Source organism: Leuciscus leuciscus, assembly GCF_965113295.1.
Source record: "Leuciscus leuciscus genome assembly, chromosome: 4".
Classification (NCBI taxonomy): Eukaryota; Metazoa; Chordata; class Actinopteri; order Cypriniformes; family Leuciscidae; genus Leuciscus; species Leuciscus leuciscus.
In genome coordinates this window covers 51,409,761-51,437,028 of record NC_138728.1, presented here as the reverse complement: position 1 = coordinate 51,437,028, position 27,268 = coordinate 51,409,761, and the positions used below count along the sequence as shown (strand labels likewise).

The 27,268-nt window shown below is 44.0% G+C and overlaps 2 protein-coding genes across 4 annotated transcripts in view; both read left to right on the top strand.

The window, feature by feature from the left end:
- ttll1 (tubulin tyrosine ligase-like family, member 1) overlaps positions 1 to 27,268 on the top strand; it is a 301,517-nt gene that overhangs the window by 56,504 nt on the left and 217,745 nt on the right. The window lies entirely within an intron of this gene.
- The window catches only part of LOC309496971 (protein NLRC3-like), a 316,482-nt gene that overhangs the window by 204,040 nt on the left and 85,174 nt on the right, over positions 1 to 27,268 (top strand). For both annotated transcript variants that reach the window (XM_082167175.1, XM_082167176.1), the window contains one exon: positions 7,473 to 7,646. In XM_082167175.1, coding sequence (XP_082023301.1) covers positions 7,473 to 7,646 — 174 coding nt within the window. The remainder of the gene's footprint in view (positions 1 to 7,472; positions 7,647 to 27,268) is intronic.

Here is a 27,268-nt window from a genome sequence, read left to right as displayed (position 1 = left end):
CATGAAATGTTTCTCAATTCTCATTAAAAGCAATGCGTTAAAACCATGTCACTGGGACATTTTAAAATGCTCTATGTGGCGTAATGTACTAAAACAACAACCAGGGAAAACTATTATCTCGCACATTTTCTTGTCATCAACACCAAATACTCCTAAGACGGTGGCACCGTAAACAGAGTGGAAAGACACTATTTTTATGTTGTTTTCTCTCGCATGGAAAGCTGTTATCAAGAAAATGCTTAACTTGTCTGCATCTGCATGTCTGTAAATAGTTTAGTGGCAAACAATTTTACATCACTGAATAAGAGACAAGCTGTCTTTAAAGGTTATTTATTTTCTTGCAAGAAAAGGTCAACAGTCATACAGAGTGGCTGCAGAGTGTGACAAAGAAGGGAGGGCATCCTTTCTTCTTTATAGTCTCTAAATGAAGAGACATGTCCCATAACTAACACATTGTTGCATCCTACTACCCTTGAGTAAAGGCCCTTTGTCTCAGTCATACATTAGTCACACATTTCTCATTGTCCATTCAATGATTCTATGAATATAAGAAAATGCAAACATATAGAACATATTAAATTCTTCTACAATTGTATCCTTTATTAACAAGGTGTATATTAAATCTTTATTTCAATTATAATTAATTACATTTTAATTATTTAAGCCACATTAAGCATTTTCTTTACGATGCACAGAATGCGGCAGCAAGAGTGGTCTTTAACTAGCCAAAGAGAGGGCCCATCACTCCTCTTCATCAGTCACTGGCTGTCAACAGCTGCTCGCATTAAATTCAAGACACTGATGTTTGCCTACAGAACAACCACTGGCTCTGCACCCCTATACTTAAACTCAATACTTCAGACTTATGCCCCCTCCAGAAGCTTTCGGGTGAACGATGCCTTGACGTGCCATCCCAAAGAATCCCAAAATCACTTTCACAGACCTTTACCTGGACTGTTCCAAGCTGGTGGAATGACCTGCCCAACTCAAGCTGAATCTGGAGTCATTTTCAAGAAAAGATGCATCTTGTTCATCAACACTTGACCCATTAATTCTAGCACTTAATTACTTTATCCTATGCTTTTCTATTGTATTGCTTTCTATTTAAAAAATAAATAAACTTGCACTTAGACTAACTGGGACACAGCACTTAGAAACTGTTGCCCTCTTTTTGGTTCGATTCATTTTATTGTTCTCATTTAGAAGATGCTCTGGATTAAAGCGTCTGCTAAATGATTTAATGTTAATGTGAAACTTGCTCGCTTTAACCAATGACAAGACACATGGCAGGATCACATGACAAACAGGGAATCACATGACAAGACACAGAAACATGACAATGACAAAATGTGACACTTTCTCAAGTCCTCTGATCATTTTCTTACCAAGGGTCACTTTGTGGCTCTAATTGACTGTATTTGGAAAAGGGAATAGTCAGAGGAAAATCCTCTGAGGAATCTCAGAATTTGTTGGATCATCCTCAAACATGAAATATAACTTCTTTAGACTGGCTTTGGGCAAATTGTATTTCTAGGTGGCGCTATCATTGTTTTATTCTATAAGAAAAGTTTTTTATCCATTTTATCATACTTCAGCTATTGTAAACAAATTGCATTGGTTCACTCAGAGCAGAATCAGAAACGTTTCTGTTCTTGCGTTCCTTCTGTATTATTATTTAAAGGTGCTGTATGTAACTTTTCTACTAAAATGAATCCTTTTTTTTATTGCCTGTGTGTGAAGGGGTTGTAATCTCACATTAAAATGATCCACTTTGCGGGTTTTGCTATTACCTCGGAAAGCAAGTATTCTTATTTTTATGTGAAGGTGCCGGGTCGGATTTACCGCGAAATCCAGTGACGTGACCTGCACGCGCGCTCCCGAGCCTCTCGCCTCGTCTAGTCTACTGACTTTGCACTCAACAGCGACGACACTGAAAATTATGATATGGACTTATGACTTATGCAACTTATGACATATCTGATAACACTAAGAAACGACCTGCTCCCAGCACAACACAGACTCCAACACAAACTCCACATATTGATAAAAAAAAAATAAAAAAAAAATTCTGCTGAAGCTCGTAAGGCCAGACGTGAATCGCATGAACTTCGGGTGAAAAAACACGGCTCAACATCGGCAGGGCATTTTAATCATGGAGAAACCTTATATACAAACCTAGAATGTACATTTCCTGAAGAAAATGTGAAGTGGTGCTTGCAGTGGCAAAATTCGGCTCGTTGATAGGGTTCCATACTTATCATGGTACGAGCATGGGGCATTAGTTCAACGTCAAGCTGATAAAAGTAGCCTATTATTGTAACATTGCAGTGGGAGTTTACCTTAGGTTCCAGCATGTTGTGTGATGCTTTCCCCAGTGTGTTGCGTCTCAGTCTGAAGGTACCCACAGTGCTCGCTCATAAATTCGAGCACGCGCTTGTAAACTTATTGGTTGCAATCTGAAACATCACCGCTAGAGGTCGCTGAAAACTACATACAGCACCTTTAAAAACTTTTTAAAATGTAGCCTAGTTTATAAAAATAATAATAATAATAATAATATTTAGGCTATAATAATAATATCTCTCTTTTCTCATGTAACGCCATGCCAGCTTCTATGGATATATAGCCTATTCAGGTTTATTTATTAGTTTTAAAGTGAAAAAAGCCTAAATTTCTCATTCGACACAAATCCAAATGTTTAATTATTTGCGAATCATGCTAAACTATAAGGCCCAATTATTATGTAGGCAATAAACTTTGTACTTCACTGGCATTATTGACGTAAAATATCATCATTCCCATATAACAGCAGTGAGGCGGTGGTCATTCTAAACGTCAGAAATACAGACTATTCAAATTGAGCAGTGTAACATCTTATATGTTTGGTTGACTGTATTTTATTTTAATAATGAACACGCTGCGATATCAAGGTAGCAATTCAAGAATTTTTTTTGTGCGCGTGTGTGTCATGGTTTCCCTGGTTTTCCCTGGCCCTGTCACGTACTACATTTCCCAGCATCCCCCTGGATCCACACCTGCACTCACTTCCCTCATCACCGCAGCTGAACCCCATCTCCTCATCATTACCTCATCACCAGCCTTTATATTCAGCTCCCTCACTGCCGGGTATTAATGTGACTTTGTTATGTTCTGGGTCTAGTTTGGTTATCTGTCACTGGTTCCAAAGATCATCGGTGAGTGATTCCATGTTTCCTCACTCGGGGGGATTCCAGTGTCGTTGAGAGTTTACCTTCAGCACAAAACGGGGTGGATCCCCATATCTACGGTGTATCAAGAGTTTGTGTGGTTAAACACTGGTTCCAAAGGTCATCGGTAAGAGATTCCATGTTTCCTCTCTCGAGATGATTCCAGTGTCTACGGTGTTCTAGTGTCTACTGAGTGTGCATCTATGTTCCATGCATCTGTGAGTCTTCATTCAAGTTCAGTGTATCTACAAGTCTACGTCTATGTTGCATGCGTCTATGAGTCTGCATTCAAGTTCAGTGTATCTATGAGTCTACATCTAAGTTTCAAGGATCTACGGAGACTGAGACTGTTATCTACGGAGACTGAGACTATCATCTATGAAGACTATTATCTACGGAGACTGTCATCTATGGAATCCATTATCTCCTGAGTTCGAGTATTCAAAGACATTTCCTGAGTTCGAGCATTCAAAGACACTATCTGAGTTCCAGTATTCAAAGATGCTTCCTGAGTTCAAGTATTATCTGAGTTCCAGTATTCAAAAATGCTTCCTGAGTTTAAGTATGCCAAGAGACTCTTAAGTTCCTTACCTTTTGAGTTTGACCTTCAGTTGCCTCCAGGGATTCTTGGGGTTGCACACGCGTATAAATAAAGTTTGAGTTTAAATTGTATTCTGGTCTCCTGTCCTGGTATAGCGTGACACTGTGAGGCGGCGACCACTATTTCACGAGTTCACATCTACATATAATAGTACAATAAGTTTATGCGTATTTGGCGTGCTGTCCAGGGAGAGGGCTCCGAGCTCGGAGTTAGGCCCGAACCCAGAGTACTCCCCCCAGTTGGTAAGTGTAGATGGAACTGGAAGTGAGGAGATGGGGTGGAGGAGGGATGCTGACAAACTTGCAATGAACAGAGATAGGTCTGCTGTGAATTTATACTCTGTCATTGAGTTGATTACTGATTAATCTCCAGCTGTGCATAATTTGGTTAATTATCTGAACCTGCTCCTCCCGAACTTTGTAAATAAAACATCATTTATTTTTCCTTCCAAGAGAGTAAACTCTTAATATTTGGTCATGCATATAAAAGCAAGACATAATCCATACATTTACTAAAGATAATCATATTTAAAAATAAAAAATACTTTGTCTCTGTTTCCTTTGGAGCACAACACACTGACCTGAAACTCAGCACGTTTTCTTTGTTTTTTAATCTGTAATATTTAAGTGAATGAGGGCTATATTTCAGCTTTTTTTAAAGAATCTGTCTAATATTTATTTTCCCAGCAAAACAAAATAAATAAAACTAAAACTTTTTATTTCAAAATACGATAAAATGGTCATGTCAATAAAGCTTTTATTTTTTGAAAGTGGTCATACATGTAGGCGTACACTACAGATTGTTTTGTCTTTTGTGGCATTAGCCTGTACTTTTAGCTACTACATTTATCTACATGCAAGCCTGAGTATTCATTCTTTTAAATGATCTTTTAATTGTTTGTCACGGTAATAACATTAAATCTAACAGTAACTTTGAGCTAATTTAAACACAGAACAATTCAGTGTGTCGGCGTCCTCGTGTGGTTAACAGAAGAAGGGGATAGTTTTTGTTTGTGTGTGAACGTCCATCTTTGCTCACCTTTCTTTCTCAAGGCATTCAGTGTAGTTTAAGATTAACAGATTTTGCAAGTTTTCAACCCAGAATCTCGAGGGCTATACTGTCGCCTACATATGCAATTGAAATTTTCATAGAGAGCCTAAGTCCCTCCCCCTATGTTCATCCTTAGTTCACTGCAGTAGAGTAGCCTGTCAAGTAGTCTACTATTTGTTTTAAGACTACTGAATAATACCTTGAATAATACTTTTGAAGAACAATCATTAAACTAGTGTGGATATTACAGGACAAAGTTTCCTCACAGTAAATGAGTATCTGAGATTGGCTCTAATACAAATTAAGTACAGCCAACACGTCACATAATGAAAAGTTAGTATATCCCAAAAAAATTCAGTTAAATAAAAGTTGCTATAAAGGTGGTAGCGATTCATTACCGAACTCTTACCATCACAGCTGACGAAGTTGTGCTAGCTAACTAGCTAGAAGGCAGTGCTTGAAAATTGGTTGAAACAACCAACATATATATAAATAATTACGCTGTGCATGTAAAAATGAAGACCAGTATAAGCAACGCAAAGGGCCTCTGATACAATATAGACAGTTGACAATTCAAAAGAGGTCGATATTTCAGCAACTTACCTTTGGAACAACTCGACGCGCAGCAATGCAAGTGAATGGGGTCCAACGCCCAGATGACAGTATTTGGAACTAATCCGATCTTCAAATCCCGGAAGTAGGCGGTTAAAAGCGCCGCCATTTTTTACAACGGAGGTCTATGGGAGTGTCGCAACTATTTCTCTCTATGGCTCTGGTCAAAATAATATATATTATGTCGAACATATATTATGTAGATGTTTTAACGAGTAATGAATAAAAAAATATATATAATAAAAATAATCCAGGATCACCAGTGATCCTTGCCGATCAAGGGGCTAATAGATCTGTTTAGAAGTGGACTTTTCCTATAACTACGTTCCTGTAACTACTTGTAACTAAACGTGTTGGATAGCCGCAAATGTGGAACTTCATCGCTGAGGAAGCACGCAGATAACTGTGGTAACAAACCAAGCAGTTCTATCGAACAGTATTTTTCAAATTTAACACTGTTCAGTATGTGTGGTGTGCAGGGCGTGTTTGAACCCAACATTGTCAGATGTAGGCTAGACGAAATTGCGTGCCAGATATAGTGTTGTAGCCGCGTCTGTTAGGCTACTCAGTTTTGTGGTAACGTTAGCCATGTTCTTCATGTACCGGCCTTTTGACAGCTTCGGCTGAAGTTGTCCTTGTGTTAATTGTTGTTATAACTTCTGTATGACCTGGCAATAAACATTTTTGTAATTGTGTCTATAATGTGATTGGCTAAACTGATTTTATTTCGGGTGCGGGTCAGGTGTCGGTTCTATTTTAAGCGGGTCGGGTCGGGTGCGGATTTTAATTAGTGCTGTTCATCGCTGAGGAAGCGTAGTTGTTACACTTCAGTAACAACTACGCTAGAGAAAAATAAATAGATTATCAAATGTTACTTCAAATGTTGTTTGAAATGAGATTGGAGTAAAACATGAAGCCTAATGTTTGGTGCGTTTTGCTTTTCAAACGCACAGCGTGTTTTGAATATGAAACATTCAAATGCACAGTGTGCTCCAAAATATGAAACATTATGGTTACCATATTATGCATATCTATGTTTGAGCAGATATCCACAAACACAGTATTTAACAGTAAACACGGGTCTAAATATTATAATAGCTATTCACCATATATCTAGCAACAGTTCAACTACAATGTTAAGTTTATGCAACAATAACATTACCTAATATAATTAAGAATTTTTTACCTTACATCTTTCTTGTCTTCAAATTGCGTTCTTCTTCTTCTTCTGAGGTAAATCCAATGTAAGCTCACAGCGTGTCTTCCAAACTCGACGAAAAGCAGAGACTTATGAAGTTTGGTGCTTTGTTTTTTGAGGTAACGAGCTTGTTCGTATGAGGCGTGGACGATTTGCATGTCAATATCTTTTGCACGTGTGGGCGTGGTCAAATTAAAAATAATGAGCAAGGGTTTGAGAAACTGGACATCTTGTTGGTTTTATACAAATTACTTAAACAGAGAATATTTGTTTTCAGTTTGAATCCTATCATTTAAAAGTACACACATAAATGTTTATAAAGATATATGGCTCATAAATGTGTGACAAGTATTCACTGAGTTTTGTTTCAGTTTATAGACGTGCTCAAGAAAAAAAAGTTCACAGAGACGGAGAGGCAGAAAGCACACCCTGTTTATTTTCTTTATTTTACAAAAGCACAATGTTTTGATCTGATTGTAAGTGGACACATACAAAAGTAGACATCTCACAGATTCTTTTTTATATTTCTTTTTTCTGTATGACCATAAATGATGGAGTAATTTAAGTTTATTGTGCTACAATGTGAAGAAAATCCAGCAAAACACGCCGGCGCGTTTGCCGACCTCAGAGGGTTAACTTTCTAGCAATCCAGATGACCTTGATTAGCTTGTTCAGGTGTATTTGATAAGGGTTTGAGCTAAACTCTGCCAGAGAGTGGATCTCAAGGGCCTGAGTTGAGAACCCCTGTTATAAACCCTACATGAAAAACACATGAATATTGCTGTTTGTTTTGTTCTCCACACAGGTTACATAGCTGTAATCTCACTGTTCAAACTTGTGAGAGTTTGTCTTCAGTTCTTCAATCCTCAAACACCACCCTGAGAGAGCTGGACCTGAGTAAAAATGACCTGCAGGATTCAGGAGTGAAGTTTCTTTCTGATGGACTGAAGAGTACAAACTGTCAGCTGGAAATACTGAGGTAAATGGTTTTCCTTGAAACACTTAATATAAAAATATATTATCACAACAAATAATGATTACATTTTGTCAACAAATCTGCTCTAAATGGAATGCCAGAACAAGAGACAAAAACAACATTTGCAGGGTTGTAATTGATCATTTCCATCATTATGGACATGATATTTGCAATAAAAAAATAATGCATTCAATACCAATATTCATCACCACACCAATTAACATCATCTCTGGGGCTTGACCTTGCTACCTGCATTCTGGTGCAAAAATCTTACTTTAACCCTCTGGGGTCTGAGGTGTTTTCTGGGCCCTGGAGGTGTTCTGACATGCTCTGACATTTGTGCTTATTTCTGTTACTTGTGACATTTTCATGGCTGAAGTCTGATTACACTGTATTAAGCACAAACTCTGCTACAATAATATATCAGCAGCATGTATGTAAAAGTTTGTAGTTTTGAGATAATGACATTTATGTGTGGTTTGTGAAAAAACAAAAAACAATTGTCACTGAAATAAGGTTATGAAACCCATATTGATCATTTCTTCACAAGACTTTTGAAAATTGTATGGCATAGCCTAGAATAATTTCTTCAAAACTATGTGAAAATCATCCTGACTGCTCATTCAGATAAGACAATATATTGATTTAAAATTGGTAAGACATGTTTTGTGTGAGAAAGCTTTATGCGAAGAGGTGTAAACATCCTGAATATGTATGGTTTTTCACCCCTGAGAAAGACAAAGACCCTCCCCTAATGGCCCTATTAGGAACTACCAGGCCCTGTCATTCTGAGCAACCTTGCACAAAGAATGAGGAGATTTAAAAAAAGAATGGCTTTTTTGATTGTTTGGATTTATTTACAACACAACATAATCCAAAGATACACAAAAAGCACATTATTTAACACACTGAACTAAAGACAGAGACTTAAAAAGTCACACACCTTTGTGCCATTCCTGAAACATAGTTACATACCTTTCATTTCCATGATGTTTGATTTTCCACTTTACCATGTTCATGTACAGAGACTTATGTGAATGTTGAAGTCAGCAGGACTCCTCAGTGGAGCATCTGGTCCCTGAAAAGAAAACAAAACGCTGCGAACATGTTGATATCAAGAGAAACTATAGGGCTGCACGATTTGGGGAATACATTTTAGATTTTTCAGGTTAAAATGTACAGAAAACACACACACACACACACAAATATATATATATATATATTGCTGCACAGCACATAGCTTATGCCTACAAGGCACAACAAACCTGGTGTTCATTATATAGTGGGGAAAAAAAGTATTTAGTCAGCCACCAATTGTGCAAGTTATCCCACTTAAAAAGATGAGAGAGGCCTGTAATTTTCAGCATAGGTACACTTCAACTATGAGAGACAAAATGATAAAAATGAATTTATTTGCAAATTATGGTGGAAAATAAGTATTTGGTTAGTAACAAAAGTTTCTCAATACTTTGTTATATACCCTTTGTTGGCAATGACAGAGGTCAAACGTTTTCTGTAAGTCTTCACAAGGTTTTCACACACTGTTGCTGTTATTTTGTCCCATTCCTCCATCCAGATCTCCTCTAGAGCAGTGATGTTTCGGGGCTGTCGCTGGGCAACACGGATTTTCAACTCCCTCCAAAGATTTTCTATGGAGTTGAGATCTGGAGACTGGCTAGGCCACTCCAGGACCTTGAAATGCTTCTTACGAAGCCACTCCTTCGTTGCCCGGGTGGTGTGTTTGGGATCATTGTCATGCTGAAAGACCCAGCCACGTTTCATCTTCAATGCCCTTGCTGATGGAAGGAGGTTTTCACTCAAAATCTCACGATACATGGCCCCATTCATTCTTTTCTTTACACGGATCAGTCGTCCTGGTCCCTTTGCAGAAAAACAGCCCCAAAGCATGATGTTTCCACCCCCATGCTTCACAGTAGGTATGGTGTTTTTTGGATCCAACTCAGCATTCTTTCTCCTCCAAACACGACGAGTTGAATTTTTACCAAAAAGTTCTATTTTGGTTTCATCTGACCATATGACATTCTCCCAATCCTCTTCTGGATCATCCAAATGCTCTCTAGCAAACTTCAGACGGGCCTGGACATGTACTGGCTTAAAGGTAGGGTAGGTAATCCTGTTCAGAAACACTTTTTTTTATACTGGGTGAAATGGTCCTTCCATCCTGATAGTAGTCAATACATTATGTGTTTAGAAAAAGGAATGAAAAAAATCAGACCTCTGTAGCAGCTGCAGGACAGTAAAAACTCTGACCAATCACTGCCATTCGGTGCGAATGTAAAGAACCAATCAGATGCCTTCATGTCTCGTGCCCGAGCCCCACTGCGCGCGCTGCCCTGCGTGCACTCATCACATGTCACCGTTCCCGGAAATATTCAGCTCAAAGCACCTGCATGCAGTCAGCGAAGGCAAACAAGACAAAAACTACTTCCTCGGACCCTGCCCGCACTCTTGAACGACCTCCTCTGCTTCGCCCTCAACCCCGGACCTGTCCTCGAACCGACGATGCGGTATGTCTCCGGACTCGGAGTGTACGTTAGTCTTCATTAGAGTCAACAATGTTTTCATCATGGAAACTCTTACATGCAAAACACCGTATATGTTATGAATCTTACACGAAATTCACCTTCATCACAGTGTAACTGATGGTAATGGAAAAACGTGTATCAATGCAACCTGTTTTTAGTTTTGCCTTATAAATATAGCTCGTTACCGAATGAAACTTTACCATTATCGATATGCTAGCTTGATAGTGAGTACTAAAAGAAATCTTATTTGTTTATATTCATAGTGATAAAGTTAGGTATTTTATTACATGTGATTCTGACATGATGTCACTGTATGTACTGCGCTCCTTCCTCTCCACTCGTCTCAGGTAATAAATGCGTCTTGTTCCAGCTGAGCCTGAGCGTTTGGCGTCGCGCGTTCATGTGTTTTGGGGGCGTGGCTTTGGAAGGAGCTCAGAAGGGAGGGGGTGGGAGTGAATGGAAATAATGAGCTGTGTTTATTGCAGATTAAAAGGTCTACAGTCACTCGATTTTTATATTTTCTTTTTCAGAGTACTTACATTTTAATTATGTATTGGTATATAAAGACAGTTTAAACAAATTTGGAATGTGTTTTTTTTAGAAAAAGGATTACCTACCCTACCTTTAAGCAGGGGGACACGTCTGGCACTGCAGGATTTGAGTTCCTGGCGGCATAGTGTGTTACTGATGGTAGCCTTTGTTACTTTGGTCCCAGCTCTCTGCAGGTCATTCACTAGGTCCCCCCCGTGTGGTTCTGGGATTTTTGCTCACCGTTCTTGTGATCATTTTGACCCTACGGGGTGAGATCTTGCGTGGAGCCCCAGATCGAGGGATATTATCAGTGGTCTTGTATGTCTTCCATTTACTACTAATTACTCCCACAGTTGATTACTTCACACCAAGCTGCTTACCTATTGCAGATTCAGTCTTCCCAGCCTGGTGCAAGTCTACAATTTTGTTTCTGGTGTCCTTTGACAGCTCTTTGGTCTTGGCCATAGTGGAGTTTGGAGTGTGACTGTTTGAGGTTGTGGACAGGTGTATTTTATACTGATAAGTTCAAACAGGTGCCATTAATACAGGTAACGAGTGGTGGACAGAGGAGCCTCTTAAAGAAGAAGTTACAGGTGTAGGATTACAAATTTATTAAGTGTTTAATTTAGGTTTCCACTGCAATGGTATATAAACTGAGAAAGTTTAGTAGACTGATTTAAGATGATTATTGAGTTTCCAGCAAGAGATTCCTACCAGACCTGTTTTTCCTGTTCTCTAAATGAGTCAATTGCTGAGACTCTCACCCTCACCCTTTGTCTTTATGCATTTCCTGACCATTAAGCTCAATGTACAGCTGCGTTTTTGTCTCTATGATAATGTTAATGTATGGGCGATCTAGTCAGGCTGATTGGATCACTGTTATGCTGATGAGATCAGAGCTGCGGAAATTCTGGTAACGAGCTGACGCCTATATTGTATTTGCATACTTTGTAAAGGGAAGGTCTCCACCCCCAAAAGTCCCTCCTCCTAAAATGCCTATAAGATACAATGTAAAGTTACTTTAGATTAGATTGTTGGATGACTGCAGCCACGCTCAGCGAAGTTCTCAATAAAGAATAACTTCTGTTTGAACGCAATCCCAACGTCTCCTGGTCTCTGCTTTGAAAAAGGAAAAAGTTCCCTACACAGGTCTGTGAGAGCCAGAAATCTTGCTTGTTTGTAGGTGACCAAATACTTATTTTCCACCATAATTTGTAAATAATTTCATTATAAATCCTAACAATGTGATTTTCTGGATTTTCTCATCTTTTTAAGTGGGAGAACTTGCACAATTGGTGGCTGACAATACTTTTTTGCCCCATTGTGTATGTATATATATATATATATATATATATATATATATATATATATATAAAATGAACACCAGATTTGTTGTGCCTTGTTTGGCTATGTGCTGTGCTGCATAAAATAATAATAACAATAGCCTATAAATCGTTAAAAAGGAACACTTCAGTAACACTGCACTAGAGAAAAATATATTGATTTTCATATGTTACTTCAATCTCATTTCATAATGTCATAACGAAAAATAAACATTTGGAGTAAAAAAAATGAAGCCTACTGTTTGGCGCATTTTGCTTTTCAAATGCGTGCAGAGAACAAGCGATCAAGTCGCTCAAAACTATTAAACTAATTATTGTTACCATAATATACATCTACGTTTGAGCAGATATCCACAAACACAGTATTTAACAGTAAACACAGTTTCTAAACATTATAATATTTACCATAGTATACAATCATACTAGCCTACTTTTATCATGCTGTGTTTTATTATAGAATATAAAAACATTCTCGTGTCGGACATGTATTTAGCACTGAAAGGTTGCCTACCAGTCTAGTTCACATTTCAACATGTTTCTGTCTATTAAGGCGAGACACGGCAGGCAAAAACAGTTCCCTTTCAAGGGAACTCCCGTTGCGTCGAAAAGCTGACGCTATGGGAACGCTTTGCGTGATGACGTCTTGAAGCACATGTAAAATCAGTCCAATGGTGTGGCGGAACGTCAGAGGCGGGTGACGTCACGTACCAGGAAGCTATAAAAGCCGGCCCGAAACAGAAAACGAAAGCTTTCTGAGTCTTCAGTTGCGCTCTGTGTTGAATCTGTCCTTGTTATTTGGTGTTGTCTGTCTATATTATATATATATATTCAGTATGGCGAGCAAGCAGCAGTTTAGAGTGTGTGTCCATCCCTGCCCGCGTTATTTAACGGGAGGTGATACTCACACTCTTTGTGTTGTTTGTTTGGGTGAGGAGCATGCCCAGTCAGCACTCGAGGGTGGTGACTGTGTGCATTGCGACGCGCTTCCATTGCGCACGCTCCGATCCCGCTTGGCTCGGTTCAATCCCGATCGCGTTCCCGAGGGCTCGGGTCCCGCCGCGGCTGAGGCTCGGCGGCGATCTCAGACCTGGGGTTCGCAAATGGATCTGTCAGTGGATGTTGAGACGGGCTCTGCCTTATCTCAGCATCAATCTGACAGATCCAGTGCCTCTCATCAGGGTGTGGAAGCACGCATTGCGGTTTCTTCCCCCCCGATAGAGGCACCAATACTGCAACTGTCCAGCTCTGAGGAGTTGGATGTTGTGAGTATTGAAGCTGAGTCTGAGGATTCGCCACCTCAGTCTCATGCGTTTGAGGAACTGCTCGATGTTATTACTAGAGCAGTTGACAGACTATCTATTGAGTGGCCAGAGGATAGGCAGGACGTTCGTTCGAAAAGTAAGCTCGACGAACGCTTCCTGCCATCTCGTACACAGCCTCAGCGAAGAAGCCTTCCGTTTTTCCCCGATCTCCACACCGAGGTGTCGAAATCGTGGGGAAAACCGATTTCATACAGAGTGTATGCACCACAAACATCCCACTATTCTTCCATTCACAAATATAAAGAATATGGTTATGGGGAGATGCCGAAGGTGGAGGAGACGCTTGCGAGCTATCTCTCTCCAGCAACGGCATCTTCCCTGAAAGCTCCTTCACTTCCCTCTAAGCCAGTAAAATTCACATCATCTCTGGTTCATAAATCGTATGCAGCCGCTGGTCAAGCTGCAGCGTGTCTGCATACGATGTCTATTATGCAAGCCTATCAGGCAGAATTATTGGGGGATTTAGAGGAGGGCGGGGGAATTGGTCCTGACACAGTGGCTGAACTACGCAGAGCCACAGATCTGTCTCTCAGGGCCACCAAGGAGACCGCTAAATCAATCGGGCGGTCTATGGCAGCCCTGGTGGCCACTGAGAGGCATCTGTGGCTCAATTTGAGCGATATAAAAGAGAAAGAAAAGCACGTTCTCTTAGATGCTCCGGTTTCCACTGTTGGTTTATTTGGTGATGCAGTAAACAGTGCGGTAGCTAAATCTCAGGAAGCTGCTAAACAGGCAGCTGCATTACAAAAACTTCTCCCCCGCCGTTCTTTCATTGAGGCTGCTGAGCGGGAGCAGCCTCACTCCTCTAAAAAGAGCGCTGAACATCGTGCCACTCAAAAACAGAGTGTGTCCTCTCGTGCTCCCCCACAAAAATCTCGGGGACACGGAGGGCGCTCTCAAACCCAGCAGTCTTCGAGGGGTAAAACGGATCTGTGGACCGTTATTACCGCCAAGAAGGCTGCTGGGAAAAAGTCCTGATGTCTGAGGGCTCAGGACAAATGAGGGTAGTCCCCCCGAAGCAGAGCGGTTAACACCTCTTTTCACGGTGCCCGTCTCTCTTCGGTGCCCTCAGGGGACCGTTCTGCCAACCCTGCCACCTCTGGTGTTACAGGGCGCAGCGGTCTCCGGCGAGCACATATCTCAAGGTCCACCCGGAAACGTAGTGGCCTCGGGATGCCCGCCCCCTCTGAGGAGGGTGCTAGAGCAGTCTGTTTGGTCGTTCCCTGCCGGTGCGCCGTTACAGGGCGACGAACCGACTACTCAACAGCAGGAGAAAAATACGGTGCCGTCTCTCTTCGGTGCCCTCAGGGGACCGTTCTGCCAACCCTGCCGCCTCCGGTGTTACAGGGCGCAGCGGTCTCCGGCGAGCACATATCTCAAGGTCCACCCGGAAACGTAGTGGCCTCGGGATGCCCGCCCCCTCTGAGGAGGGTGCTGGAGCAGTCTGTTTGGTCGTTCCCTGCCGGTGCGCCGTTACAGGGCGACGAACCGACTACTCAACAGCAACAAAATCCAGAAACCAGTCTCGAGAGACTGGTACCTCTAGTAGAATCTTTGACAGTGTGGAAGCTACTGTCAAATGTTTCTCGTTGGGTCCTGCAGACCGTGGAAAAAGGGTATTAGATACAATTCTATTAACGCCCACCGCGGTTTATGGGGGTCCTGCCCACAGTGGTGGGCCCCGAGCAGGTTCTGGTTATGGAACAGGAAGTAAACACTCTGTTAGAGAAAGGGGCCATAGAATATGTACCCCCCTCCAACAGGGAAACCGGGTTTTACAACCGGTACTTCATAGTTCCAAAAAAGGACGGGGGATTGCGTCCCATTTTAGATCTTCGAGTTCTGTACGAGTACATGCAGCTCAAGTTCAAAATGTTAACCTTGAGACAAATCGTGCCACAGATCAGGTCCGAGGACTGGTTTGTCACGATAGACCTCAAGGACGCATATTTCCATCCGTCCGTGTCATTGGAAGTTCCTGAGGTTTGCTTTCGGGGGCAAAGCATACCAATATCGAGTTCTTCCATTCGGCCTGGCTTTATCACCCCGCACTTTCACCAAATGCGTGGATGCAGCTCTGGCGCCTCTGCGCCTCCGGGGTATTCGCATCACGAACTACATCGACGATTGGTTGATTTTAGCTCAGTCGCATTAGTTGGCGGTTCAACATCGAGATGTTGTTCTCGCCCATATGAAAGAGTTGGGGTTACGGCTGAACGCCAAGAAGAGTGTGCTTTCTCCATTTTAGAGGACCACTTTTTTAGGCGTGGTTTGGGATTCAGTGTCGATGCAGGCGCGCCTGTCATCGCCACGCTTCGATTCCATCCTGGCAGCTGTGAGAAGTGTAAAACTAGGCCAGCTACTCACTGTCAAACAGTTCCAGAGACTGTTGGGTCTCATGGCAGCAGCTTCCAACGGGATACCTTTTGGACTGCTGCACATGAGGCCCCTGCAGTGGTGGCTCAGGACCAGAGGGTTTTTCCCCGAGGGGCAACCCATTTCGCACAATCAAGGTCACGCGGTGATGCCTACGTGCCTTGGTTATGTGGAAGAAACCTTGGTTCCTGTCCCAGGGCCCAGTGCTGGGAGCTCCTTGTCGTCGCAAACTGCTAACGACGGATGCTTCCCTCACGGGTTGGGGAGCGATCCTGAGGGTCGCTCATCTCAAGGTCTGTGGGAAGACCATCATCGTTCCTGGCATTCTATAGCCTAGAGATGTTAGCTGTCTTCCGGGCTCTGAGGAGCTTTATCACAGGTCTCAGGGGACACCATGTGTAGTACATACGGACAACACGTCGGTAGTCGCCTATATCAAGGGGGTTTGCGCTGGCATGCCATATCCTCTTGTGGTCCCAGGGGAAGTTGCTGTCACTCAAGGCAGCCTACATCCCCGGGGTCCAGAATATAGGAGCAGACACTCTGTCGAGACAGGGGCCGAGGCCCGGGGAATGGTGGCTCCACCCCCGAGGTGGTGGAGCTGATATGGAAATTATAAGTGGATCTGTTTGCGTCTCGAGAGACGTCTCACTGTCCACTTTGGTTCTCCTTCACGCATCCAGCTCCTCTGGGACTGGATGCTATGGTACAGACGTGGCCGAGGCTACGTCTGTACGCCTTTCCCCCAGTTACTCTGCTCCCGGGAGTTCTGGAAAGAGTTCGCAGGGACCGGGTTTGCCTGCTTTTTATAGCCCTGCGCTGGCCGGGCAGAGTATGGTTTCCCGATCTTGTGTTCCTCCTCGACGGGCATCCTCTGGAGTTACCCGTCAGGAGGGACCTTCTGTCCCAGGCAGAGGGCTCGATATTTCACCCTCGGCCAGAACTGTGGAACCTGTGGGCTTGGCCTCTGAGGGGGCCCAGCTCATAGAGTCAGGTCTCTCAACCGAGGTTGTTGAGACCATTCTACAGTCCAGAGCTCCCTCCACGAGGAAACTTTATGCCCTGAAGTGGAGAGTATTCACTTCTTGGTGTAGTGACCGTCGGTTGGACCCAGTCCACTGCCCAATTGGTACAGTGCTGGAGTTCCTGCAGGAACGGTTCACTGCAGGTCTGACCCCGTCCACTTTAAAGGTCTATGTGGCGGCCATAGGTGCTTACCACAGTCCTTTGGGTGGAATGTCTGTGGGGAAAGACCCCTTGGTATCTCGTTTCCTTCGTGGCACTTGGAGGTCCTCCTCCCTTTCGAAATCGGACCAGGAGGCGAATAATTTGCTTTCCCCTGTTCGGGCGTTAGACGCGTATGTCCACAGAGCTGCCCTGTGGCGTAAAAGTGACTTTTGCTCCCCTAACAAGGGAGGTCCAGTGTCTAAGCAAAGGATGAGCAAGTGGGTGGTTGAGACTATCTCACTGGCTTATGAGGCGGCTGGACAGCCTTCTCCTTTGGCTGTCCGGTCGCTCTCTACTAGGAATATGGCGGCCTCTAAGGCCCTTATATCAGGAGTATCGTTACAGGACGTCTGTGATGCGGCAGGCTGGTCCTCACCGCACACCTTCGTCAGGTTCTACTCTCTGGATTTAGACTCTACTCTAGGGTCTCATGTTTTGTCTTCTTAGTGCTGCTCACATGATTACACACAGGACAGACATTTGTAGCTATGGAGGCGTTGGTATAGACGTTCTCATAGCGTCAGCTTTTCGACGCAACGGGAGTTCCCTTGAAAGGGAACGCCTCGGTTACGACTGTAACCTCGGTTCCCTGAAGAGGGAACGAGCGTTGCGTCGCCTTGCCATATCTCCTTCATGCCTGTCAGCGCGACTTCAGACTTTACGAAGCTTTCGTTTTCTGTTTCGGGCCGGCTTTTATAGCTTCCTGGTACGTGACGTCACCCGCCTCTGACGTTCCGCCACACCATTGGACTGATTTTACATGTGCTTCAAGACGTCATCACGCAAAGCGTTCCCATAGCGTCAGCTTTTCGACGCAACGCTCGTTCCCTCTTCAGGGAACCGAGGTTACAGTCGTAACCGAGGCGTTTTTCTCAATTTTGAGATTTTTGGATATTTGTCTTCAATAACGTCTTCTTTCAGACTTGTGGTTTTAAGCCCGTTTTCTCAAAATGACTTTTCTCTCATACTCCAAGTCTGAAATCTCCACTTCAGTAGCACCTATATACACCATACTTTCCAGTCTTGTACCTAGTTATATTTCGAAGACATTTACAGAGGGATTTGTAAATATATTATTCCTAGCCTGATTTATATAACATTTTATTCCAAAAAACATGGCGAAAATCATTTTTTTAAGGCTATAGAGCTGGTAAGTCCCGCCCTTCCGTAAAACCCTGCTGGACCTCTAGGTTGAAAAATCGTCAATGCAACTAAATGGGAGAAAATAATTATTTTCTGTTCCCGTTTGAATTGTGCCATGAATGTGAACATATGTTGTCTGTGAATTTTTTATATAATCTTTCATGTTACGAGTTTGACAGTATATGGTATGATTCTTCGGCTAGCAGTTGTGGAAAAGACATAACGAGAAAGACTACATGTCGCCTATGTGACGTCACCCCATAAAAATGACTTACCCGTGGTTTTCGCCAACCTCAACGATTTTGTCCTCTCCCTGAAAGAAGGTGGTGAAGTGCACCAAAGACACAGCCATGTTTAGCGGGATCCGTGAGCTAGTGTCCGTGTGCAAATGGTGGTGACGTTTCAAACGCGTCGAAAGCAGCGAAGAGTTGTAGTCCACAAAGTGCTCTCACACAAAGTCTAACCGTATCAAACTTCTACCCGCTAAATTGTAGCATTCTTCACACGAAAGATTATATAAAAAATTCACAGACAACATATGTTCACATTCATGGCACAATTCAAACGGGACCAGAAAATAATTATTTTCTCCCATTCACTTGCATTGACGATTTTTCAACCTAGAGGTCCAGCGGGGTTAGCGAAGGGGGCGGGACTTACCAGCTCTATTGACAGTATATTCTGATTTACAGGATAACAGAAGTAGATATCCATAAATCCCTCTCTAATTTTTTCCCCATCTAATATGTGAACAAAATGAAAAAAAAATAAATTAACCTGACTTTATCCAATACTCAGATTTCGTTTTTTTAAATATATGCAAATTAGTGCATATTTAATTAGATATTGCCTAATTTGCATATTTAAACATTAAATTACAGAAAACTTGTAATACATTTTTTTTCTCATCTTAATGTAGGTAATCAACTGGGAAAGTTTCGTGGTGATATCTGCTAGTTAAAATTCTTTCCCTATTCACCTGTAGTGTCTCGCCTTAATTAGGGTGACCATACGTCCTGTTTAACCAGGACATATCTGGCCAGGATTTCGAGATCGCCCAAAATGCCCGGGATTCGGCTTTTGCTTTCTACAGTCACCATTCATTATGTTTACATTATTACGTTATTTGACACTGACACGTACGTGCCAGCTTTGCAGGTCATGCATTCTGATTCACACGGATCCCGATCGAGACGAAAACACAGGAATTTTCTTAGCAATGCTTACACGCACATCAACCGATCACTTGTTTAGCGTTCATGTAAACACTACATTCAGATTAACCAATCGGAATTAATTCAGTACTACTGAATCAAAAGGTGTACATGTAAACAAAATGAATGGCGACGAGAAAGCAAAAGCCGAATCGCGGATATTTTGGGCGATCTCGAAATCCCGGCCGGACATGACCTGGAATATGGTCACCCTACCTTAATATACATACGTACATATACGATATTAGGCTTAGTTCATGTTTTTACTCCAATCTCATTTCTTAACATACATTTTAATCTGGCACCACCAGTTTAACATTTTTTTTTTTTTTTTAGGCATTTATATAGCGCTTTCATATGTACTACTGTACACCCAAAGCGCTTTACAATCATATCAGGGATCTCTCCTCAACCACCACCAGTGTGCAGCATCCACTTGGATGATGCGACGGCTGTAACAACAATGACTTTGTGTTGGGGAATTAATTAGCTCAAATTAGCGGTAATATTCATCAATGTGAATATGCATCTGTTGCTTCCATAAATTAATTTATTCAAATTAGGGAATAGGTCAAAATCTCGGCTTGTATCAGCGATTACACAATTACTTGTAATAATCACTGATAGAGACGGGTAGCATTTACTCAATTTGGGGGAATTTGAGGTAGAAGTTGAGTTTGTTCATTTACCATGCAGACTGGCCGTCCAGCGGACAGAATGTATACTTTATGAACGGAAATCGGGCGTCTTTAACACTGATAGATAACACTTTCTTGTGGCCACAAAGAAGATAATTATCTCCGTGTTTTAGACAATTTTAGGTTTCTTTTAAGAATAACCAATCGTAGAGCTTATAAGGTAAAATCTGCACTCATCAGGGACTCAGAATTTGAAACAAAACAGGCAAACTTAATTCAAATGATTTAACAAAGTTTATTTAAACAAGCTAGCGATTACACAATCATTTAAAATCACGCAGGAGTAAAAATGCATAAACAAAACAAGCAATATAACGATCGTAATACAGAAATACAACAAAATAAAAAGGTTTGAGAGAGAGAGAGAGAGAGAGAGAGAGAGGAAACTCGGCGAGAGGAAACTAAGTTGAGATACGAATGATTTTAGGTGTGTGTGTGTGAGAATGGAGATGGTAGCGTTTGTAAGGTGGGTGTGTCGCTCCGTGAGCACGTGGTAGTGTGTTTATCTCGGCACACGTGGGTGAGAGTATGTGTGTGTGTGTGTATGAACGTGTATGTTTGTGTGTGTGTGAAAGAGAATTTAGAGAGAGAGATAGAAACAGTTTTAGTCATTCACCACCAAAACCCCAACGTTTCTTAGTAATATTTAGACACTTTAAACAGCATTTCCTTCAGATTGCAAATTTAAAAGATCTACGTTACTCTGTTTGAAAGATCGGCCTTCCTTGGGTGCTTTCGTCTGTGTTGGGTAAAGACACCGGGATCACGTGGTCACAGCGTTCTGGTTGCCGTGGCGACTTGAAGCGAGCGAAGACTCAGCAAAGATTATCTTTAGCCTTAAGTTGATTTTGTGGGTTGGTTTCAGAAGACTATACTATAGTAGTTCTAAGAAAAGACTTGGAAATAAAAGGAAAATAAAAAGCGAGCGGAGCTTCCTTGAGGGAAGGAGGCGTGTCTTCTTTCTCTCTGGCGGACTGCGATGAGAGGAAGAGGGGCGCGCAATTTTAAAGGGCTAAACTCACGCCTCCCTCACGTACGTGGGCCAATCGTCTTTAACAACGTATGGGCCCACCTCCTGACGTTTTGAGGTCTATACGCCTCCTTTTCCGCGGGGTTTTGAACGATGAATTCGTCCATAACTTAATACCACTGGTATTTAATAAAACAATGCATTCTCTGATATTTTGTGTTAAAGATTCAGCATCGTTGTTGTTCGTGGAACACGGCAATACCGCGAATGACAGTTCTAATATCTGAAATCAAGGAGGTACATCATTTCTTGTAATTGTGGACACCACAGAGTGATTACAGGCCAACAAACTACATAGGCATAATATTTGGGACAGGGGATCAGACACACATCAAGAAAATACATTTAAAATATTTCATACAAGGATTTGAGTCCCACGTGGTGGACCTGCGTGTATTTCTGTGTGTGTGTGTGTGTGTGTGTGTGTGTGTGTGATGTCAAACAGAGTTCACACCATGCGTTGAACTTTTGGCTTTCCGAGCCGGGGAGGGTGAGGGTGTAAATGTGTGTACGTGCGTTTGAGTCCTTGAATTGATGTATTAGGCACAGAACGCATGTTTTGGGCATCTGGTCTCTAAAACACTGTTTTATTGTTGTGAAGAGTTAATTAGTGTCTATGTGTAAATCAGTGTCCGAGGGACTCCCTAGGGGGGAGTGCTTTCGGGATCGCTCTCATTGGTCAGCGTGAGGCTCTCCCGGCCATAAACAGACGGTCTCTGTTGGTTTAGACGTAAGAGATCATGTAGAGTGAGAGATAGTCAATGATTTACACCATTTTTCGGCGCCGTTTGGGCTGCACGTCTTGCGTAGAGCAATCTCAAAACAGCAGAGGTGTCGTAAATGAGAGTTCTTGGAATGTGAGAATAGCTTGAGTCAGAGCGAGACAGGGGTTTTGTAGATTTAGACTGAATTAATTAATTTGATTTAATCACCATGCAACTGGTGATCTGCTCTCCGTTACATTCCCCCTTTTGATGAGTCGACCGGGCGTGTATGGGCCTAGTCGAGTCATCACGGTAACAACGGTCAGATGGCAGGTGCATGGATGGGCGGAGGCTGCACACGGGTGTTGCTTAGGACTGCAGCGTGAGCTCGATGAGGTCTTCAGCTTGCTCTAGTGGGGAGTCATCCTTCCGGAGGTTTCTCCTGAAGCCGACGGAGACTGCCTCTGTGAGCTTGGCTGTGGAGGTTCGAATTGCGTTGATCCTTCTGTACAGGATATAGGCCAAACCCAAAGCTAGGGCGTGTCCGAGGATGCTGGTAATGCACAGTGCGGTATCAGCTGCTGTCCATGTTTGTACCACAGGTGAAGTGTTCAGAATGGGTAGTCGGGACAATGCTTGAAGGGCTGAGTCCAGGGGAGCTATGTCGATAACTTGTGGCCCCCCCTTTTCAATCCAATCTTCCAGTTCGGGATCTAGAGTGAAATTGCGGTTCTTGAAGAACGACGGAATTTCTAGCTCGGCTTGGTACTCTTCACTTGGGAGGTGGTACAAGGCCAGGTCATCTAGGTGGAGGATGGCTCCTCGTGGGACTTGAATCCACATGCTTTGGTTGAGCAGGTTGACACGTGTAGCAGTGTCGTGTTGGTCATAGGTCAGTGTCGCTGACCGTACTGGAGTGTTCACGAGCCATCGGTTTCCTACGATCTCAGCTTGCGTCTCGGTGACCTGGTTGCGAGGTTTCGCATCGGCCGGACAACGTGCGTCGTTGGCTAGTTGTTGGAGGCCGCAGATCCCATCGGTGTTATCTCTGAGGAAAGGTTTGCTTGGACAGAGATAGTGAATGTCTTTCGTGCGGGTGCACATGTGTAGGTTAGGTGCTAGGTACAGTTGTGGGTCGCTGTCATGGTACGCTACCACGTCGGGAGTCCGTACTTTAAACTGAGTGTCCCGTTGCCAGAATCCGATGTTGACAATGTCTTTAAGACGGTAGATTCGGCTTGATTCGATGATTGGCAGATTGAGGAGGAAGCCAACCTCCCGCTGTGCCGGGTCAACGTACAGGGGAATGGCGCTACCTAAAGAGTAGGCGAGATGGGTTTGTATCGGATCCGTGGGTGCGGTGGTGGCGGAAGCCAGCACGGTTTGTACGAGACTCAGGGGTATTAGGTAAGGCGGGATCCTTCCCATGGCTAGGTTGTCCATGGAGGAGCTCACTTCTCTGAGCATGTCGGACATCAATGCGGTGACCAACTGGGTTTGGGCAAAGTCATTCTGGAAGACTGTGAACATCTGTCTCATTGAGTTCAAAGTTTGGTTCAACATGACGCTATGTGTGTTAAGGATGGTGACTGTACCTCTCAGTGTTTTGCCTATGGTGGTTAGGGATGCGCTTTGTGTGGTGAGTTGGTCTTTCAGCTGTGGGAGTTCCGTCTGGATTTCTGTCACATGTCTTCGTACCGTGGCGATGTTCACGGCATTGACGCTAGACATACCGATGTTGAACAGCGTGCCCACAGCTGCAGCGGCTCCGAGTAGGGCTCCGAGGAACCTTTTGGACCGTCTGTTGTGTCCACTCAGTTCGGCCTGGGTGAGAGTCACCTTTTCAAGTTGGTTCAGCATGTGGACGATGTCAGCTTCAGCATGGTCGAGGGCGGTTTCTGTCCATCTGGCACCCGCCCAACTGTAGTGGGTGGCGGACCTCGGGTAGTGCGCACGGTAGACGTTTCGGGGGTCGAGTCGCACGTACACTTTCTGTGTGTGTGTGCGGCAATTTGTGATAAGCAGCCCAGGCTGTTCTCTCAACACGATTCCCGAGGCTGGCCCCGGTGAGATGACATCGGGTGGTGGCTGGCCTCTGGTCGACTGAAAGCACATGATGGCAATCCACAGCAGCATCCTGTTACAGGCAAGAGAGAGAGAGGTGTGGATGAGAAGGGGAAAGAAAGAAGGCACAGATCAGCAAGGGTTGTCCCGGGGGATGGGACAGTCTTCTTTCCTGTAGGGACGGCGGTTGAGTTTAGTTCGTGTTGGCCTCTTCTTGTCTGTCCCTACTACGGGCCACATATCTTTTAATTTGATTTCGGTGGACCCATTTGAGAACGGGTTCTCTTGGTCCCCGTTTAAGCTGGATCTGGTATGCTACAGGAGAGAGTTTGTTCACAATTTCATGTGGTCCAGTCCAGTGAGGCAGAAACTTTTTTGACAGTTGCTTGGGTGGCAAGGCGAAACTGTAGTACAGGACTTTGTCGCCCACACTGAGTTCTTGGTGCGATGCCTTTTTGTCGTAAAAGGCTTTCTGGCCTTCAGCGCTGGTCTTCAGGTGTTGCTGAGCGAAAGCGAAAGTTGTTTTCAAGTGTCTATGGAGCTCGTCCAGATATTGGGACGTGGTGTAGGCAGTGACGAGGTTGTTGTCTCCTGGTTGGTACAACAGGTGTAAGGGCAGAGTCATCTGCCTCCCAGTCATGAGTTCAAATGGAGCCACTCTGGTGGATTCCTGTGGTGTGGCTCGGATAGCCATCAGCACCAGGGGAAGTTTCACATCCCAGTCTTTCTGGTTAGCCGACACATATTTTCTCAACATGGCGACCACCGTTCGGTTAGACCTTTCTACCTGTCCGGATGAGATCGGATGGTGACTGATGTGAAGTTTGGCTTGTACCCCTAGAATTCTCCAGATCTTTTGCATGATCTCTGCGGTGAAATGGGTGCCTCGATCTGAATTGACTTTCAGTGGCAACCCGAATCGGGAGAAGATGTGGTTCATCAGGAGATATGCCGTTGTTTGGGCGGTGTCGTTAGGTGCTGGCAAACACTCTACCCACTTGGTAAACTGACACACCACCGTGAGAAAGTATTTGTTACCTCTGCTCGATCTGGGCAGCGGTCCCACCCAATCAATTTGGAGATCTGACCAGGGAAATGTGATTCCTCTGCGTTGCAACGGGGCTCTGTGAGTCAGGTTTGTTGGGTGAAACTGGCAACAGACCAGGCATTCTCTCACATACTCTGCCACATCCTGCTGCATACCTGGCCAGTATGCCACTTGTCTAAGTGTCTCATACGTGGCTCTGGTACCGTGGTGCCCCGCGTAAGGTGCGTTGTGGGCGTGGTTTATCATCTCCCCCCTTTGACATCGGGGCACGACAAGCTTGGGCGAAGTGGTGTCATCGGTGACAAACCATAAAATGTCGTCCCGCACACGCAGCATGTGTCTGCTGTTGTGTAAGTGTCTGAGATCTGAGTTATCAGTGGTGTCAGACGGTGCGATTGGGTTGGGGGAGGGGTCTTTGAGGTGGAGAATCATAGTCTTTATGGCAGTGTCTGAGGCTTGCATTTCAGCAAGGTCGTTGTTTGAAATTTGTGGGGTTAGTGACAGCATCTGCGAAGCAGGTGCAGTAGCAGGTGATGGTTTCTTGCTTCGGGTTAGCACTGCTACATCGGGGGTGGGTGAGGGTTTCGGGGAATTCCACGGTTCACCGTGTAGGGCGCCCGCTTTTGCGAGGGCGTCAGTGTGGTCATTGAAGTCTTTGTCTTGGCCTGGGAGTTTGGAGTGTCCTTTTACCTTTTTCCAGTACACGGCGAGATCGTGTGTCGTTGTGATGTCATCACATTCCTGGAACAGGTGTTGGTGTTTTACAGGCTTGTTGTTAGCAGTTTTGAAACCATTCTGTTTCCAGGTCTGGAGATGGCATACAAAACTGAGTCTGGCATAGTTAGAGTCTGTGCAGATGAGAAGTTCTTTGATGTTGTTTGATGCTGCGATTTGCAGAGTTATGAGAATTGCTGCGATTTCTGCATACTGTGATGACTTGGGGCCTAGCTTGAAGTGTTGTGGTGGGCATGGGTGGTCGTTCACCCACAGTACCCCTGCACCTGCTTTTAGGATGCCCTCGCTGTTGTAGGAGCATCCGTCCACGTAGGCTGTGGGCATGCCTTCGCACGCATTCTTGTCAAAGTACCTGTGGCAGGTCAGTGGTGGTTCTTGGGGCTCAGGTGTGTTCAGCGTTGCGGCAGGAGAGTTGTCAGAGCAGTTTTGACAGGCCGCCAAGCCGTTACCTAGAGCGGATTTGTGGTTTTGTGCATATCTTGCCTCGACGTTTCGTCCTTGGAGAGCCATTAGCCATGTAGCAATGCGTGAATTAGTGACAACGCCGTCGCGGATTCGCTGGCTATTGAGGAACATGACGGGCTGGTGGCATGTTTCTATGATGACTTTTTGTGCACCAATGTAGTTGGAGAAGCGCTGAATTGCCCACACTGTACAGAGCAAAGCTTTTTCGCAGTCTGAGAATTTACATTCTGGAGGGAGAAGTGTCTTGCTGGCATATGCGACTACCTTCTTGTCTTGGTCATGTTGTTGGTATAGGCCAGCACTGAGACATTGGTTTGAAAACCCAGCTTCCAGGTGGAATTCTTTCTGTGGATCAGGGTAAGCAAGGCATGGAGCTGTGCATAAATGTCTTTTTAGTTCTACCATAGCGTGTTCTTGAGCATCTGACCAGACGAAAGGGCAGTCCTTTTTCAATAAGGTCGTTAGAGGCCTGGCGATGTCTGAGTAGTTTTCGATGAACTGTCGGGAGTAGTTGCAAACTCCCAGAAAGCTTCGAAGTTCTGAGACGTTAGTGGGAGGCTTGATGTTTTGAATGGCATGAATACGGTTTGATTGTGGTTCAATGCCATGTGGTCCAATGAGCAAGCCAACGTAATTGACCTTGCTTTTACACCATTGTCCCTTGTGGAGGGCTATTTTGGCGCCGGCAGCAGATAACTGGTTTAAAACATAGTCAATTTCTTTTAGGTGGTCTGCCACCGTCGTGCTTTTCATAAGCACATCGTCGACGTAAATCAGGTTACCTCTCATCCTGGCGTCTGGGCATGCTTTGTTCAGGAATATGTTGAATTCAGCTGGTGAGTTTGCATATCCGAACGGACACCTGTTGAAGGTGTACTGTCGGTTGCCGAACGTGAATGCCAGCTTGTGTTGGTCGTCAGGGTGTACTGGAATGGTCCAGAATCCAGAGGCCACATCGAGTGTAGAGAAGATGGTGGCTCCTCTGATTTGTGGGATTTCCTGTTCCAGCTGAGTCATGGCCCATCGTGACAATGGCACCTGTTGATTTAATTTGCGATAGTCGATGGTTGGTCTCCACTTTCCATTAGGCTTGAGAACAGGCCATAGTGGCGCAGAGTATGTGCTGTTGCAGGCTCGAATGACATTTTTCTCAAGCATTGATTCGATGATTTCCCGCAC